Source organism: Micrasema longulum, unplaced genomic scaffold (assembly GCF_059751315.1).
Source record: "Micrasema longulum isolate JH-2025_06_02 unplaced genomic scaffold, ASM5975131v1 h1tg000662l, whole genome shotgun sequence".
NCBI classification, from domain to species: domain Eukaryota; kingdom Metazoa; phylum Arthropoda; class Insecta; order Trichoptera; family Brachycentridae; genus Micrasema; species Micrasema longulum.
The window spans coordinates 263,742-282,161 of NW_028277858.1; the positions used below are offsets into that span (position 1 = coordinate 263,742).

The 18,420-nt window shown below is 31.8% G+C and overlaps 1 protein-coding gene across 1 annotated transcript in view; it reads left to right on the plus strand.

The window, feature by feature from the left end:
• The window catches only part of LOC148279848 (ATP-binding cassette subfamily G member 4-like), a 64,417-nt gene extending 53,452 nt beyond the window's left edge, over nt 1-10,965 (plus strand). The window contains 6 exon segments of the mRNA XM_088229299.1: nt 4,258-4,377; nt 5,510-5,697; nt 6,588-6,756; nt 7,036-7,136; nt 7,724-7,879; nt 9,304-10,965. Of these exon segments, the coding sequence (XP_088085425.1) occupies nt 4,258-4,377; nt 5,510-5,697; nt 6,588-6,756; nt 7,036-7,136; nt 7,724-7,879; nt 9,304-9,648 (1,079 nt within the window). The 3' untranslated portion in view covers nt 9,649-10,965.
• The last annotated feature ends 7,455 nt before the right edge of the window (nt 10,966-18,420 follow it).

An 18,420-nucleotide genomic window follows, 5' to 3' on the forward strand; every position in this document is an offset into this window, starting at 1 on the left:
TTGTGATCGAGTTCAAGCACGTGTATTTTATGCAACAGGTTGTAGAAGAAAAGTATTACATTTTGGATTGGGATAGTTTTTCGGGATCTTCGTGAGTGATATTATTACAGAAGATAATAATACAGAAGTAAAAAAACAGTTCCATTTGGCATTATGACTTTTTTTTTTTTTCTTTTTCACCACAACAGGCAAGGAGGCCCAATTAAAGTGGTAAATTACAGCACAGAACACCATGACTTGAGAAAAATCACATGTATTTTTTGCGTTCTCACTGGGAATCGAACCCAGAATCTTCTGTGCGTGAGTCATGTGTCTTAGCCATTAAACCACGAAGGCGGTTTAGCTAAAATTGGTATCAGAATCAAGTATAAAACTGTCTCATTGGATATATGACGGATCTTTTTAATTAAAAATCTTATGAAAATGGAGTAAAAAAACTGTTACGTTTTGTGGTGTGGCAGTTTTTTGTAATAGTTTAATGTCAATGAATTACAGTTAAGTATGTTATTTTGAGGGTTTTATTTCAGTTGAAAATAATTACGTGTAATATAGCAGTTTATTGTTAAATACGGTGTAAATGTTGTATTTGCTTTAAAATCAATATAACGTTCTTATTTTTTTTTTCTCAAATTTAATTTTATTTACTTATGACACTTTTCTAGCGAAGATGCGATATAATGCGTCATTATATGATTTTTAATACCAAAATAATCTTCTCTGGCTCTTGTATATCAAACGGCCAATGTCAGATTTTATATTTTTCTTGTCACCGTTTTGTAGAGGGTCGATCAATGTCACTAAAAAAAACATGTACAATGAACTATTTTATGCACACATACATATGTTGTAATGTTTTTTTAAAAACATTTGTTTTTGAAAGACGTCCAACAATTCACCATAACGTCACAAATTGGCTTAATAATTACTCTCATAATTTTACGATTTACGACATTGCCCTTATGTATTTAAAGCCACAGAATTGTTGAGACGCAAAATCATACAAAAATGGACTTTATGAATACGATAATTATAATGATATTGTCAACATTATTATGATCCCAAAATGGTCACCAAACGGGTCGCCAAAGCTTTGTTTACGTCATGTTTCCATAGTAGGAATCCTTATTCTTTTTGAAGTGGTTTGCCACTCCTTTACGAAAAGGCTATAAACCATTGAGTATACATAAGCAAGCTATAAACTGAATTGTTCTCAGACAACATTAGCATATTATTAGGTATTCATAAATTCATTATTCTGCCGATAGAAGAAAGAAAGATGTAACTAACGAACAAATCTGTGGGCGGACAGATAAAGAATACAGGGCTGAGTGTAAAATACAACCAAACCCCTGGAAGTTTTCGACTTGAAACGTAAAAACGATTTTGAAAACGTCCGCCTCGTAGTGCAGCGGCTGGCGCGTTCGCTAACCGTGCTTGAAGTCCCTGGTTCGATTGCTATCAGGGTAAGCAAGAAAAATTAGTTTAAATGGTGGTTTAACACTGCAATATTTCATTGTTCTTAGACTTGTACCTGAAGCATAATACTGCTCACCGTACATTCCATGTAACAAAAAAGTATATACGCTGCAATTGGAATCCCAATGCAGTTCTACTTAAACCAGCCAATGAAAGTTCTGTAAATGTCTAGACCTCCATAATTCCTTTAGAAAAATGTTTTTTCTCTATGTTGGTATAAATTTTAAGGTGCATCTATTGATTCCAAAGCATACTGTAAAAATATATAAGTTACGTCTTTTATTTCTTATGACGGCAGTATAAAGGAGTTATTTCGTCCCTTTCTTTAGTTCGTTTTTGTCCAACAGACCATTTTAAATGAAATTGTGTTAAGTGTACAGGAGCTCTGAGAAAGAATTTATTTATGAAATTAAAATGAAAAAATTGGGTTGTGGTCCCGTGGCTAGTGTTGCGGACTCACGGATCAGAGGTTTTACTCAACTTGTCTTCTGTTTTCTAATAGTGAGTTATTTACAACTCGTTGAAAAAGGTCACCAAAATTTAAATATTTGGGTAAGTTATAAGAACGCTAATATTTCTTTTCTCTTAAAAAAAAACTTTTTTTTAAAATTGTTTAAGTTATGTCTTAAGTTGTGGTCATTATTTATGCCTATTTCGTAAAAAAAAAACTTCAAAGCTCTATTTCTGCAGATTTGTGTTTTAGTTTGTTGGACAAAAACGAACTGACGCGACGCTTTATCAAGCATAGCGAGGGTCTGATAAATAGTCAATGTGTTTTATAGCATACTATAGGGTTTTCCACTTCGCACCCGAACCCGCAACGCCAGTTTTACAGTTGGCCGTCCAACCAACTGTGCCAGGGCGCCGGTCATAACATTCGAATACATTATGAATGAAATCTGATATTGGCCAAACGACTGCCGTGGCTCTGCTGGACGGTGCATACCCGAGAGGTCTTTTATTCTTCTCACATCTCTCGATTCTTCTCGATCACATAAATTGGACTCGATATCATTGATGGCATTTTTTAAGACATCAATCGTCTGTGGCTTATTCGCATAGACCATTGATTTAAGAAAGCCCCGCAAGAAACAGGCTAATGGCTTTAAATCACACGATCTCGGTGGTCAGTTGACGTCGCCGATGCGTGAGATAACCATTAACAATGCTGTGAAATTTGTCGTGTGCCATTTTTTTTAAAAGGCGAATTGATAATTGGTAACCTGTACCATTCGCCATTGACGTTTTGGAAAAAGTACGGGCCAATGACCCCGCCGCACTGAATCAAAATCCACACCAACCAGTCGCTTTTTCTGGATGTATTCACTACTGATTGATCTCATGTAGATTGTTAATTGTTATCTCCCCAAATGTGATATTTTTGATTGTTTAATTAGCCATTCATCGAAAAAGGAGCTTGTCGCTGAATATGATTTTCCTAACAAACGTATCTCAAACTGAGCGCTCATTTTGATAGTAATGTTTGATGATTTGCACGCATTACTCAACACTGTTACTTTTCTAGTAATACTGCCTAACATTAGTTAAAATTACTTATAAATTTGACAGCTGCAGCTTAACCATCATGGTAGCTATACACTGTCAAAGTTTGAGCACTCAAACCCGAAATAAGGAACGTGCATCCATAGCTAAAACCAGTTGATGTAAAACATCAACAAAAACACCGAAATAATAACAAAAAATATGGTTTTATACATAAGCCGATCCTACATATCTGATGACACTTCAAAAAAGCATCTATTGTACAAACTTTCAAAGAAAACAAACCTACTAATTTACAAATTTCCCGAAACTATAGATTTCCAAATATGCAATACAACTGCAGATTTAAATCATTATTCGCATGTTGGAAAATAAAACTTTAATGATCTTCCAAAAATCTTAAAATCAATATCAAATATTAAAACATGTTAATCTAAATTTTTAAAAACACATGAGACTCACCCTATCCTTAACACTATACAGTATAAAATTATTTATCTTTTAGAGTATAATATATAATTTTAAGGAATCTGTTTTACCTAGTAAAAATGAAATGTAAATAAAGTATAAAGCATGTGTATAGATACTATGTATTATATATGTATAAAAATAAATGTAAAACGAACTCCCTCACTAAACACGAGTTTTCACTCTATTTGATAGGTAGAAATGTTAACTATGTATGTACTAACCATTTTGTGTATATTTATTATTATTATTATTATTATTAATTAATATATTTCATAAATGGTAGATGTTTTTTTTATTCTATACAAATCTAGTATTATACACCTAGTAAATATTATAGCTGTAACTCTCCAAAAAAAGAGACTAACTCTTGTGCTTGTAGAGCGACATACACTGTTATAGTTATTTATTTATTAGAATTGATATAATTTTGACTATACGAGTATATCAGAGAAAAAAACTTGTAGGATATAAAAGGAAAAACAGAATATAAAAATACATTCATACTAATTAAAATTGAATGCAATTTTTACACTTTTATTGTTTTTTTACTTATTTTGTCAAGAATCTTTTTCAATAAATATTTTTTTTTATGTATAAAAATGATTAGAACATAAAATTTAAGTTGGATATGGCTTTGTTGATGAAAACTACAAAGCAGACACTTTTTTTATAATATTATGTGCGTATTAAAAAAATGTATTTAACGCTCAAAATATTAACGTATAATATCTACCTATGTACTATATATTAAAATCCTAAGCGATCTCATTAATGTCTAATAAATATCTCCTTTCGTTAATTTTTTAGCCCTCGAAGTAGCTAGCCATCAGCTCGAAGGTAATCTCAATTACTTGATGACCTTAGCTGAAAGGCAAAATTCCATATCAAGCACGTCCAGTACAGAGGACAATCATAATATAGAAATGGGTAAGTTCAGTCCATAATCATTTGATCTCAGCCTATTTTTTGGCTAATCCAAAATAATATTGAAATCAAATTAATATTTTCCATGTGTTTATGTATTTTACTTAAGTAAACACGTCAGAAATTTAAAATTATCGCAGAATTGAAAATAGATAAACTGTTTAGTTCAAATATGTAAACTAAATTTTTAAAATATAGAAGTTTAAATATCTGAACGGGTTAATATATAATCCCAAATCCCAACATTTTTGAAAGCATAACATTATATGAACTGAACAAGGCAACACGTGCCATTTGTTCTTCCTGAATGCAGGACCAAATATTCGCCCTTGATGATGGAAATTTATCCTTGGCCCGTTGAACAGCCTATCAAGACAGGTGTTTTTTTTCCATTTGAGGATTACCAGTTTTAGACTCTTCCTCTCTTGGTGATTATTTTACTTTGTTTTCTCTTGTCATTATAAATGACATGTGTTAAATTTACACTTTTAGTACACATTTTCACTTTATTTTTTAAAAATAATCATGTGCTGGTGTAAATTTTACGTACATGTAAATTTAAAATAAATAAAAAGTAATTCATTCAGTTTATAACGAAAAGCCGTCTATTAATTTCATTATTATTTAAAAAGGTAATTAAAACATACATTTTCTGCACCCCTATTGTAGTATTTCGTTATATTCAATGTTGAACGTTGATCATTAAATTTTGGAAAATATTTACGTTTCGAGGCGGGGCGCGGGGGCGCGGCGGTGGTGTCACGAGAAACAGTCATAAAATGCTGACTTGTTTTTGCCCCGTGTAAAACATCAAATAAATATATCTAAAATCTATGTCAGTAGTTTTTGCGTTTTTCAAAAATAGTTAACATATCTGTGTACCGTACGTCCGAAGACAGCAAATACAACTGGGCGCTTTTAAGGGTATTTGGATGGTTCTAGTTCCCATAATAAACAATTTATCAAAAAACAGAACAGTAGAGACACGCCAATGATAAATATCTATATTTGGTAAAAAACAAAAGAATGTTTTAGTGCTATAATATAGGAATAAAATACGAGAAAATGTTAGTACAAAGAAAAGCGAGACCGCGTTTCTTCTCAATACATTTATTGAGACCATTCTGTCTTTCAGATTCTGCAATGCAAGATGCAAGTAGTGGCGTATCCTCGGAATACCAGAAGAAATTTGACGAAGATAATAACGATTGTGAAATTATAAATATAGAAAATGAAAATCACACACACGCATACGCAATATCGACATGGAGACAATTCTACGTTTTGTTTAAGCGTTCCTTTACGTGTACGTTTAGAGACGTGGTAAGATTTAAAAAGTAATTACATACTGACACAAGCACGCAAATAAATAAACGCACACTCACACACACCCTCATATAATGTGAATTGATAAAACCCTCAAAATCAATGTTTTACGTAACCCTTTTACGAGTAAAAAAAATCTGGCGACTCCCACGACCTCAATTTTTAAAACTATGTCCGCGTATCAAGTATCAAGATTAGTATCAAGATCGTAACGAGATCAAAAAAGGCGCAAGACAGGGTAACACGATATCTCCAAAACTTTTTACATTAGCCTTAGAAGACGTTTTCAAGATGCTAAATAAAGTATTAAATATTATTAACATTAAAAGCATTAATATTCAGGTCAAACATTTTCCCAAATGTTATTAAATTTATTGCAGACTTTTTTATAGTCACATATTAAACTCACGGTCACGGTCACCTTATACCTATTAAACTCACTCCCCTCCCTCCATCTCCTCCTTCCATCCCCTCCCTCTTTTTTCAACTATTTCTCCCACAACATCAAACATTTTCATTACCTAAGCAGTGCACGCAAGGGGTATCTACTAAAAGCATGGCATTTTGATTTGCTTTAATATGATTTTAAACTGATATACATCCACCTGGTAGTATAGTGATTGGTACTTTCACCTACCATGATTGAGGTCCTAGGTTCGATTCCTGGCGTGAAGTATTGGATTAAATGGTGGTTTTACAGTGCAATGTTTAGTTGTCCCTGGGCTGGCACCTAGACCTTACGTCTGGTCATCTTCCCATCGATGTAATAAAATTGATCCAGATACGCTACAATCCAGTGTCTTATGTACCACTGGGTGTGGATAGAGAAATAATGGTGATGATTTATTGTTTTTATCCATAAGTTTTCCTTTACGGATTGATTGCAGCAATTCGCCCAGATGAGAGTATTGATGCATATCCTGGTTGGCATCGTCCTAGGAGCTGTATATTACAAGATTGGTAATGAAGCATCTAAGGTTGTCAGCAACACAGCGTTTCTTTTCTTTCTCCTGCTCTTTATTTTCTTCGCCAACGCTATGCCGTCTGTCCTTTCGTGTAAGTATCATGAATTATTTTGACACATTAAATTCCATGCACTTATCTTCCCATGAGGAAGTTTGTTGGAACGAAAAATTGAATATAAAAACTGTATTCTTAGGCGCGGTTTAAAACCACTGAAGTTCCTCATTAAGATTAGTGGGTCTTGAATCAAGATTTCAAACTTTAGTTAAGATATTTAAAAAATTCTGAACATTTGGTAGGAGTTATTAATTTAAATAAGTTAATGCTATACTGCTTTCAATTGACTGTACAAAACATTGTAATTTTTTTCAGTCCCACAAGAGGCAGCAGTTTTCCAAAGAGAATCTTTAAATAATTGGTACTCCATACCAGCTTATTACTTCGCTAAAATTATTTCCGACCTTCCCTTACAGGTAAATAATGTTTTATTATTTGATATCTTAGGTGGGGTAAGACCGAAGTGTAGTGGTAAGTGCGATCGCCTACCATGCTTGAGGTTCCGGGTTTGATTCTTTGGCCACTATTGTAAACCTTATCGTCATCGGTACACATCGAGACGATATGAAGCAAAATCGACATTTTTGTACGAAAATTTGCATGTAAATTTAAGATATCTTCGTCCAGTAACCTGTAACTGAACATATGAAATAAAAATTGTATACATATTCTATTTTTCATACTGAAAACATAAAATTGAAGAAAATATTAACTTCATATTGGAATACGGGCCTGGGAAGGTCGACATGAAATATTTGTTTAAAAGGTGCGTATGCTGTCAGAAAGATGTGAGAAAGTAGTCGCTAGCTATGGACAATACTTTCAATGACATGTTCTTTACTTTAAAAAAATATACAAACCATAATGTTTTACGAAAACAAAGCGAGAACTTAAGTCCCAATAATATCCGACGAGCCCTCCATATGATTTGCCAAACTCACAGTGCAAAGGGTCTTATTTTATCGCTTCACATTTTATCAATGGTAATATAAATTTGTTTTAGCTGTTGTGTCCGACGTTATTCATGATTGTGGCGTACACGATGACAGGACAACCAACAGAGGCGTGCAGAGTTGGGATGGTTTGGGCAGTTTGTGTTCTCTTCACTGTTATATCCCAGGGGTGGGGATTGGTGTCTGGAATTGCCTTTGACCCCCAGGTAAACATAATATACTAATTTAAAAAATACACCAGGGCCGCGATTATAAACGCTATCTTCATCGGTACATATTGAGACGGAATAAAGTAAAAGTCGATATTTATTTACGAAGATTATTCCTTACTAAAAAATCGATAAAATCTATGTCTCGTATTCCCATTTTCCGCACCCCAAATTGAACTGATTTAAAGAAAATTTGTTTTTATATTCGTATACCGTATGTCCGAAGACGGCAGATAAAACTTGGCGCTTCTAAGGTTTTTTGGATGGTCCTTGCTCCTGTAAAAGACAATTTATTATTTTTAAAAAAAACCTACATGGACTCGCCAGCGGTAGTTATCTATACTGTGTAAAAAAACATCGTGTTAGTGTCATAATCCAGGGAGAAAATACGGGAATACGTTTGTCTGAAGAATATGAACATCGAGGCTTCACTGACAATGTATTAAGTCATTAAAACAAGTTCGGAGATAATCGCATTTAAAGCTTATTTATTCTTTCAGCACATTATTTCTTACACAAATGTATTTTATTTTATTTATTTATTTATTTATATACGAAATTCTGCCATTTACATATGTGTGGGATAAAGAGTGCTTAAAAATAAAAATATAAAAAAATCGAGTATGGGATATTAATATACTCATACTGTACATATTATAAGTGAAATACATACATATTTCAAAGAAATTATACAATAACAAAATACATTAATCAATCAAATTATAACTATTCTAACCCAATCTCCTGAAGTCGATTTGCTTTTTTTTAATGAAGATATGTTGGTCACTTTATTTTTTAAGTTAGGCAGAGATAAACTAAATATATCAAAATATGATGCATATTTATTTCCGGTATTCTGTAATCTAATAAAAATGAGTTATATTGAGCTACCGTTCGACAATTTTGACAGTAAAATATTGTAGATGTTCTGCTTAACCTAGGTGGCACATATAATTAAATCAGCTTCAGTTGATCAGGGGTATCAAACATTGGTTTATTATTTAATATAAAGTCGTAAGATCGGTCGATGTTCTTCGTTCTTGCAATTTAGTTAATTTAAGAGAGTCTAGGATTTTGTTATAATTTAATTGATTACTAGAAAAACCCACCTTAAAATTGATACTTCTAAGAAACTTATTCTGAATTCTCTCAATAGAATCTGAGAAAGTGATTTGATAAGGTGACCAATTTTCATTTGTTTTAAAGCTTTGAAAGAGTACTCTTGATTCTAAGCAAAGCATAAAATTTGAAATCAACGTCTCGCACCTATATCTAAAAATATCAAAAATACATAAATACTGTTAACTTAATGCATTCTGTCAGTATCATCAATATGAAATGTTATATTTTATCTACGTTGTAAAAAACATGAAATTGCTGAATTTCTTTGTCATATTTTCATGTAACTATTTAATTTTTAGATGGCACTGTTCGTTCTGCCAGCGATGACCATCCCGATGCTCATGTTCTCCGGGTTCTTCATCCGCTTTGACGAGCTCCCCAGCTACATGAGCTACCTCTCCTACATCTCTTACTTTGGCTACGGGTTCGAGGCCATAATGCAGGCAGTGTACGGACATGACCGCCCCTTGCTGGACTGCGCGGACGCCTACTGCCACTTCGTGAGACCCAATAAATACCTCGAAGAGCTCGGAGTCAGGTTCAGCTACACCAGTGATGTGATGTTCCTGGGGGGTTACATAGTTCTAGTATATTGTACGCTGTACGGGGTTCTGAAATTCAGAGTTTGGAAGTCTAGACAGTAAAAATACATCGAAATTAAACTTAAAACTTACGTCCATGAAGAGCGGCGGCGATGAATATTTTTTTTTTTTAAATGCTTGACATATAAATCTACATAATTATATAAAATCAGCCTTAAAAGTAAAATAAACTTAATTATTAACGACGTTTTTACAAGGTTACATCATTTTGCAAAAATGTTAGAGATGGGACAAATTGACCAAATTGACTATCGAATAAAAAAAAATCATTTGATGTTGTTCATGAAAAAAAGTACAAAATGACTTATTTTTTCGTGAATAATTGTCTTAAACCCATTATAATACGCTTGTTTTTGCGTTTTTATATCAATTTTCGGAAACAGAGTTTCACGTTTGCAATGAAAAAACTGATAAAATCGATTTGAGTCAGTGATCAGTACTTTCCATCACTGGGCACGTTAGTTTGACAGCTGTTCTTTCAATCAAGCTATATTTTAAGGACTATAGTATATTGTACGCTGTACAGGGTTCTGAGATTCAGAGTTTGGAAGTCTAGACAGTAAAAATACATCGAAATCAAACTCAAAACTTACGTCAAAGAAGAGCGGCGGCGATGTAATGTACCTGGGGGGTTTCATAGTGCTAGTATATTGTACGCTGAAAGGGGTTCTGAAATTCAGAGTTTGAAAGTCTAGACAGTAAAAATACATCGAAATAAGACTTAAAACTTACGTCAAAGAAGAGCGGCGCTCACTATTGTGAAAGAACTCGTATCATATTTATTTATAGAATACTCATTATGATTAGTTTTCCTCCAAAGGATTGTTCGTTCAATGAATCGACTTATTAATACACATAGACGCGCTGCCCTATGGAGTAAAATATTAAAAAAAGTAGTGACACGAAAACGTACACGTAGCTACCGAGTTTATTTAATTAAACCAGGGCTGCATTCGAGGAGAATGCATGTACTACGAAAACGGGGAAGATACGTATTTTCTAATTAGATTATCACCTGTGGATTATTACGTTATTTAAATGTAAATGGGAATGCATAGGTGCTTAAAAATAAATATGTTTAACCTCTTACCGAATATAGAGCCATATACAAGTATATATGTACAAGTAATCGATATTCGACGTAATTATTTTAGAAAAAAAATTTTTTTATGTAAATAACCTGCCAATGCCTTTAACGGTATGAAAATAATTTTAATGGAAATCATTTCAAAACCTAGTCTACTTTGTAACAGTGTAAATATCAAATCACGACACTTAATATTGTTTAAGAAGATATTTTAAGTTATTTTTTTAAACTGAGAAATACATATTTGTAAATAAAATGTACATAATATAAAATAGAGTGTCCGATTTCTTTTTGTCTTGCCAACCGGTGTAATTAACATGATACTCGTTTCAAACTGTTTATTATAATGTCATACGATGGTTGACAAATTCCGTATTATTTCTCTTTATGTAAAATTGCAATTTACGACTTTCAATATTGGCCCTTTTATATCCAAGCTGCAGAGATTTTAACATTTTTTATTTGGAGAATATTGACTTGTTTTGGGTTTTATTACATTGTACAATAATTCGTGTGAGCCCCATTTCAGACTACAGTTAAAAAAGACACCATAAAACAACATAGGGTCGATTAATATTTATTGTATCATGACATTTTTTATTTTTTTATTTTATTTATTTAATGGCGAGTAAACGCACTAACCAGTACACCATGAGACCGAATAATCTCCACTCGATCCTTATCAGTTTAAAAGACCGTATAGTACTTACGGTTTTTACTTGGAATCTGCATTTATTCAAATGACCATATGTATAACTTGCAATAAATTGGTTTATTTTTAAACTAATCAAATACCCGTACGTGTTAGATAGATAAAAACAACGTACACAATCGTATGTATTTCATACGAGAGTTTTGAACAAATTTCTATAATTGTTAAAGTCGTATTGTCGTTCATGTCGAAAATTCAAATGAGGATTTTTTTATCAAATGTATTTTGACCTCTCAAATGCTTATTTCTGGATGATCTATTCATTTTCAACATAACGTAATAACATTTGTGTGTGTGTAAGCAAACAAAACCGATACCGAACGATATGATGAATTATAACTGAAAAATTGTTACATGAGACATTAAAATTTTGAATAAAGGCATTTAAAGTTATTGTAATTGTCTACAAGTTTCTGTAAAAAAAAAGAGATTCGACCTATTGTGGAATTTGGTAGTGTACGTAGCTGCCATCCATACAATATTAAAAGTCAACCCACCCTACAACTACCGGGCCGTGTGAGTTTAGACGGTGCGTGTGAAATGGGTCTACATATTTATTTTGTTCAAATGTCATACAAAGGAGTGAATACTTAATAATAAATTATGTTTTTAATTACCTAGATTTTTTACCCTAATCTCATTTAATTTACAGTATTAATTAATTTATGTACTAACACACACGGATCGCAGTACCTGACATAAAATACGTATTTCGTAGAAATAAACACTTCATATATAAAATAAGTGATTTAAAAAAAATATATGGGCATATGATATTTTTATTTTTATTAAGGAAAAACAACAAATGTTTAAATATTAATAAAAAAAGATTTTTAAAAAAAAATACATACATGAAGTTAAAATTATCCACAAATATAATTTTAATATAGTTAAAATATAATTAAAATATACTTTTTCTTAATATGTGTTTTTTTTATGTAAATATTATTTAAGTCCCAAATTGAGTTGTAGTAATTCCTGGGAATGTAATATATATATATATATATATATATATATATATATATATATATATATATATATATATATATAATTTGTAAAATACTTTGTGTTATATGATTTGTAAATACAATAATTAAAAAAATAAAATTATAGAATATGTTAAACTATAAAGAGAAAAAAACTTTAGACGCGGCTTCTCTCACGTGGTATTAGGGAGAAATAATTTAGGTAATGGTGAATTATTTGTATGGTTTATCAATTAGAATTTGTTTTATTAATAAGAATTTTCCCGATGAACTATTTTGATTTGTTGGTTACGTTGTATCGTTATTCTGTTCACAAATACAAAATCCTACTACAGAACAAAAATGAAAAGGTAACCAAACTAAGCAAACTAACCAAAACCAAGTAAATTATATAAATTTAAAGAATTAACCTATAATTTATTAGTTTTGACATCCCACCTTAACGCATATTCATTTTCAAACCATGTTGCTTTTGGTTTATTAACTATATATTTTTTTTTTCATAGAGTTTTTTTTTTTATTCTGGATAAAAAATAAGTACCTTATTTTACTTCTCACCTCTCCTTTTCATAGCCCATAATCCAGGGACGAAGGAGCATATGAAGCAAGTGAGGCCGAGCCTCACTAAGAAATCATTGCTATTCACCAGTGAATTATATCAACACATTATGAAGATAAAAAACTACAAGCCAATATAAAAATGCTAAAAGATGCCTACAAACATGGTCCGTACTGTGTTTTTTACTGTAGGTACCTACTTAACATTTACGCATGTTATACTTATCCTTAAAATCTGAGCTTCACTATAAATTTGGTATCAAAGACGCCACTGCCATAATCGATGACACACACGTGCTAAAACGTTTCACCTGAAATAGTGCAATGACCGAAGAAAGCAATGTCATCATTTTCTATAGAATCCAATACAACCTATACTAATGTAAATTTAACAGTATTGCACATAAAATCGAGAATATCGTTCTGCAGTACATTCACATCGTCCCTACAATTAAGAAATGAACTACAAAAGATCGTGGTCTATAAAGAGATCCCAGGAGTCAGTCAACGTCAGTCAGCCCAACAAGTTCAGTTCAGTTAGTCAGTCCAGTTCAACTGCAGTCTCTTCAACTCCTAATCGCCGTAACACTCGTACGACATAATTCATTATTTATTCGCCATGTAATAAATAAACACCAAACAGCTATCTCATGTCTTCTCTGTCAATCTCTAACTGGGGTAGGAGCTCCAACCCTCAACTACCAAAATCCTACAGATACATATATCAATCAACTGCTCAATTTAGACGTGAAGGAAACACAAACAAACACACTTTATACAAGAAAGGAAAAAATAGTACCGCAAGAAGATTGGGAGTGAGGAAATAAAGTGGAGGTGAGAGATTTTTATAACATGGATAACCAATTCGAAATTTAATAATAACGTAAACATATTAAAAGGTACAAAAATAATTACACACTGATAAATGTTTCATTTTAGAATGAATTTATTTTATTTTATTTATTTATTTATTTAATGCACAAAATACACAATTTTATCACAGAGCACAATTATATTTTTTTTATGGCCGACTTGTTAGAGAATTCCGTGTTAAGTCGGGACTCTTCTATATATAAATCAAAAACATTTATTAACATATTAAAATAATTTACAAAATAATAATAGAAAAATATAAATAATAAACATTTATACATGTCGAAAAATGGAATGCAGAAAATTTATATAATAATACATAGCAATATGTTATGAATAATTTACAGTAATATTATAATTCAATTCGGTAATTAATTGATGGTAAAAATAAATACAAAATAATACAATAAAGTAATAATTGTAACACATCTACACATATGGTAGAATATGTAATTTAATAAACATAATAATAAAGCATCAAAAAGTTTTTTTTTTATCACAAAATTTAGTATTCAAGATATCTAAATGGGGACGGAGTAAGTTAAATTTGGAGCCAAATTTGTTGCAACAGAGAGGAAAAACATTTTTGAGAGGGGAATATGGAAGTCTAGGCATTTACAGGGCTTATGACCTGTCATTGGATGGTTTACGTGGCCACTTTACACACTGTAACATTTATTTATTTTTTATTTATTTTATCTTCTCAAAAATATTTTTCCTCTCTGTTGCAACAAATTTAGATCTGAATAACTAACCCTAGGAGGAAAACCAGCCTGTCTGTAAACATTTGGACATACTTAAAACATTGTTAAATTTGGAGCAGCTACGATAAGACAAATGAGTTTTTAACATATTTTAGATCTTAAATTCCTTTAAATTTCTACCCATTTATTTCTTTTTACTGGATTTTTTGGAATATTGAAATAATGTCAACTGACATTCGATACATTTTTGAAAATCACTTTCCTAAATACAATGCACCCCTGCCGAAGAGTAGAGCAGAGTTCGAAATTTGCAAAAAGAATTATATATTCCAAAAAATATTTATTTGACGTTTTGGAATTCAAACATAAAAAAGTACTTAGGTAACTACTTTAATTTTAGATTTGGAATTCAATCATAAACAAGTACCTAGGTTCTTTCTTATTAACGGAAAGCTACACCATTTAAGAAAACAGAACCAGTTTCTTAAACGAATGGTATTCAAATATCGGCGGCCTCCGTGGTGTAGTGGTCAAGACGCTCGACTTACGCACGGAAGGTTCCGGGTTCGATTCCCGGTGAGAACACAAAAATTAAAATGTGATTTTTCTCAAGCCTGGGTGCTCTGTGATGTAATTCACCACTGTAATTAGGCCTCCTGGCCTGTTGTGGTGCAAAAAAAAAAAAATATATAAAAATGTAAAATGTAAAAAATCATACTTATTTTTGAAAAATGCAAGACGCACCAATACAGAAATATTTATTCTGATATTCCGTCTAAAAAAATAACGAAATCGGTTCAAGTTTGAGGTGCGGAAAACGGGACAACGAAGCGTCGATTTTGTCTATTATCGTTATGCATAAAAGGTCCAACAAGCAGTTGTTTTATTCGCACTTTATTGGGGAGGCATCTGCAAGGCAGTGACATAAAAACAATCTTTAAATACCTATTTATCAAAATTCCCTGTCACCGCATATCCTCACAATTTATGTTAACCGAAACACAAAAATAATTATGTATACCTACATATCTAGTTTGAATTAAATACAATTGTTTATTGATTTCAAACTTTCGATTGTGTTTCGATCATTTAATATATACACAAGTATGTTCTCAAATCTAGGAATAGCAAAGCATGCCGGGTTCAGCTCGTGTTATACAAACCAAGAAATATAAGAAAATAAAATTGAATATTCTTATAAATATTATTGAAACATACTCGTATATTACAATAAAATAAATATTGCGAATCTTAACCAAGAATTATTTGAACACAAAAAACTATAACACTTCTTTCATAAAATGTCTTAACAAATTCCTTTTTTAAAATTGTTCAATGTTGTATAAACAGTTTATTGATTTTTCCAACAGATGTCGCACACCGCCAATTTTTTTCAATTAAACCTCAGAGCGTATTTCACACCAGTTAATTAGACATTATTTACTATCACCATAATATAATTATACGTAATTTAAGTAAAATATTAATTACATTCATTTACAGGCCAGTAAATCTGCCTGCCCATGACTCGGATGGTAAGTAGCAAGTAACAAGATAACTATTTACTTTATTACTGAGGGAGGTCATACTCTAGAGCAGAGGTCGAGAAACATATTTTAGAAACGGCCAGATAATAAAATTTCAGTCAATGAGCCAGGAAGCAAGCTAGAGTACAGTCCACTCAAATCTTTAATAGCCTTTGAGTAAATGTGCGTAACATGAAGTTTTTCAAATAAAATATTAAATCACAGTGTGCGTACTAACGCAAACGAAAATGCTATACAGCACTGCATTGGTACACTAATCGCAGTGTATATTGATCATTTTTGTTACACGAAGGTAAGATGATCAGTCTTACGCTTCAGGTACCAGTACAGGGACTATGAATTATTCTGGTATGAAAACACTTTTTTAATAAATATTTCATGTCAACCATGTCAGGTATCGAACTCGAGATCTCTTGCATGGTAGGCAAACGCGCTGACCATTGCACCACGAAGCCAACTAAATAGTAACACATTAACTTAGGCTATTAAACGTTTGAACGCACTGTACCTATATTGCCATGGGTGATTCTGCGCATAAAGCAACAAAAAAACATTTTCATAATGGCGTTTAGGTACCTACATACATTTTTCAAAAAAGAAAACCTTTTTTTACATGGTTCAACAATATGTTGAACTTGTCAGATTTTTTGTAGACAAGGAACGGATTTATTGAAATAATATGGATATTCAAACAGAGCTCTGGCTCTGAATAGTAAGTTTAACGCAGTGTGTAAAGTGGTCACTTAAATCAGGCAATGATATAGAATTAGCCCTATAAATGCCTGCGCGTTTGCCTATCAAGCAAAAGGTCTCGGGTTCGATTCCCGACATGGTTGACATGAAAGATTGATTTAAAAGGGTGTTTTCACAACAGAATATTTCATGGTCCCTGAACTGGTACCTAAAGCGTAAGTCTGATTATATTATATTAACGTAACAAAAAATGTTCAAAATACGCTGCAATTGGTAAACCAATTCAGTACCCTATGCACAATTAGGTGCGGAAAGGTAATAATTACTTTGGTTCCATGAAGTTGGGATTTTTGTCTCAATTCAATTTTACATTAATATATTGTAAATAAAATAGAAAAAGAAATAAACGAATAAATAGAGTTTCATATTTCCCTTTCTTAAATATTCTCCGTCTCTGTTGTTTTTGAACAAACTCAAAACATTGTTGTTAAAGCCAACTGGTCGTAGAAGTACACAAAATTTTAAAATATTTTCAGGCGTTGCTTACATAGGTGAAATTATTAAGGAGAGACATAATCTCCGAGTAATAATTCGCCCTCTGGCGTATTACTCTAATACCCGTATGCAGAGACAAACCTTAAGGTGAGGAAAGTATATTCTATTGTCTTCACATTCGGGTTATTCTCTGCATTTAAAATTAGAATGTACTTTCCTCACCTTAAGTTTTGTCTCTGCATACGGGTATAAGAATATTTAGGTTTTTTTTTCATATTAAATGAAGCGAATGTAACGCAAACGCTCTAGATGACTTATAAGAGCAGCATTGGCATGAAAATAAAATATTATGTTATCAGAACATTTTAAAATTAAAAATTAATTTGATAAAATATTTATGTTTTTCAGAAATTTTGATGAAAAATTGTAATGTTATTCAAAGTTTATATTTGTTCTTAAAACGTTATGAACTAACTTAATAAAGCATAAAGAAATAACATAAGCGAGAAAAGTATGTACTGAATAATGATAACTTCGTTTTGAACGACTTTTTTACGACTTTTGCAGACTCTTTAGTGAGTGCAGGGTACGATAAAACTTTTCAACTTCAGTAATCTGATCTTGCCAGGATTAACGTCCATCCATTAAGATAAAAATATTTTTATTTTTTTTACCACTTCTTATGTTCGTATCATTAAAATTTATTGTTAAACGTCGTATGACATACATGCACTCATTCCACATTCCAAACACAACAACACAAATACAAATAATATCATCTGCATTCTCATAAAATATTGTTGTCGTTGTTAGAAATTTTTACTGTACATATTAACATAATATTGTTGTACGTAATTGGCGCTGTGTAAGGTTTTTGTTTTTTGTAATAATTTACATAAGTATATTTTATTAACATTAACCATAAATAAAAATGTAAATATTTGTCTTTATATTGTATATCTTATTCACAGAGAGATGAAATCTATTTACGTAATGCAGCTAGTAACGGGTCATGGCGAATTCAGAAGCAAACTCTATGAATTCGCCCTTGGTGAAAATCCTGACTGCGTGTGCGGGTTGGACATGTAGACAGCTGAACACATTCTATTCTTGACGTGGAAAGAGAAACAATGCTTGATGGCTTGATGGAGGTAATGAG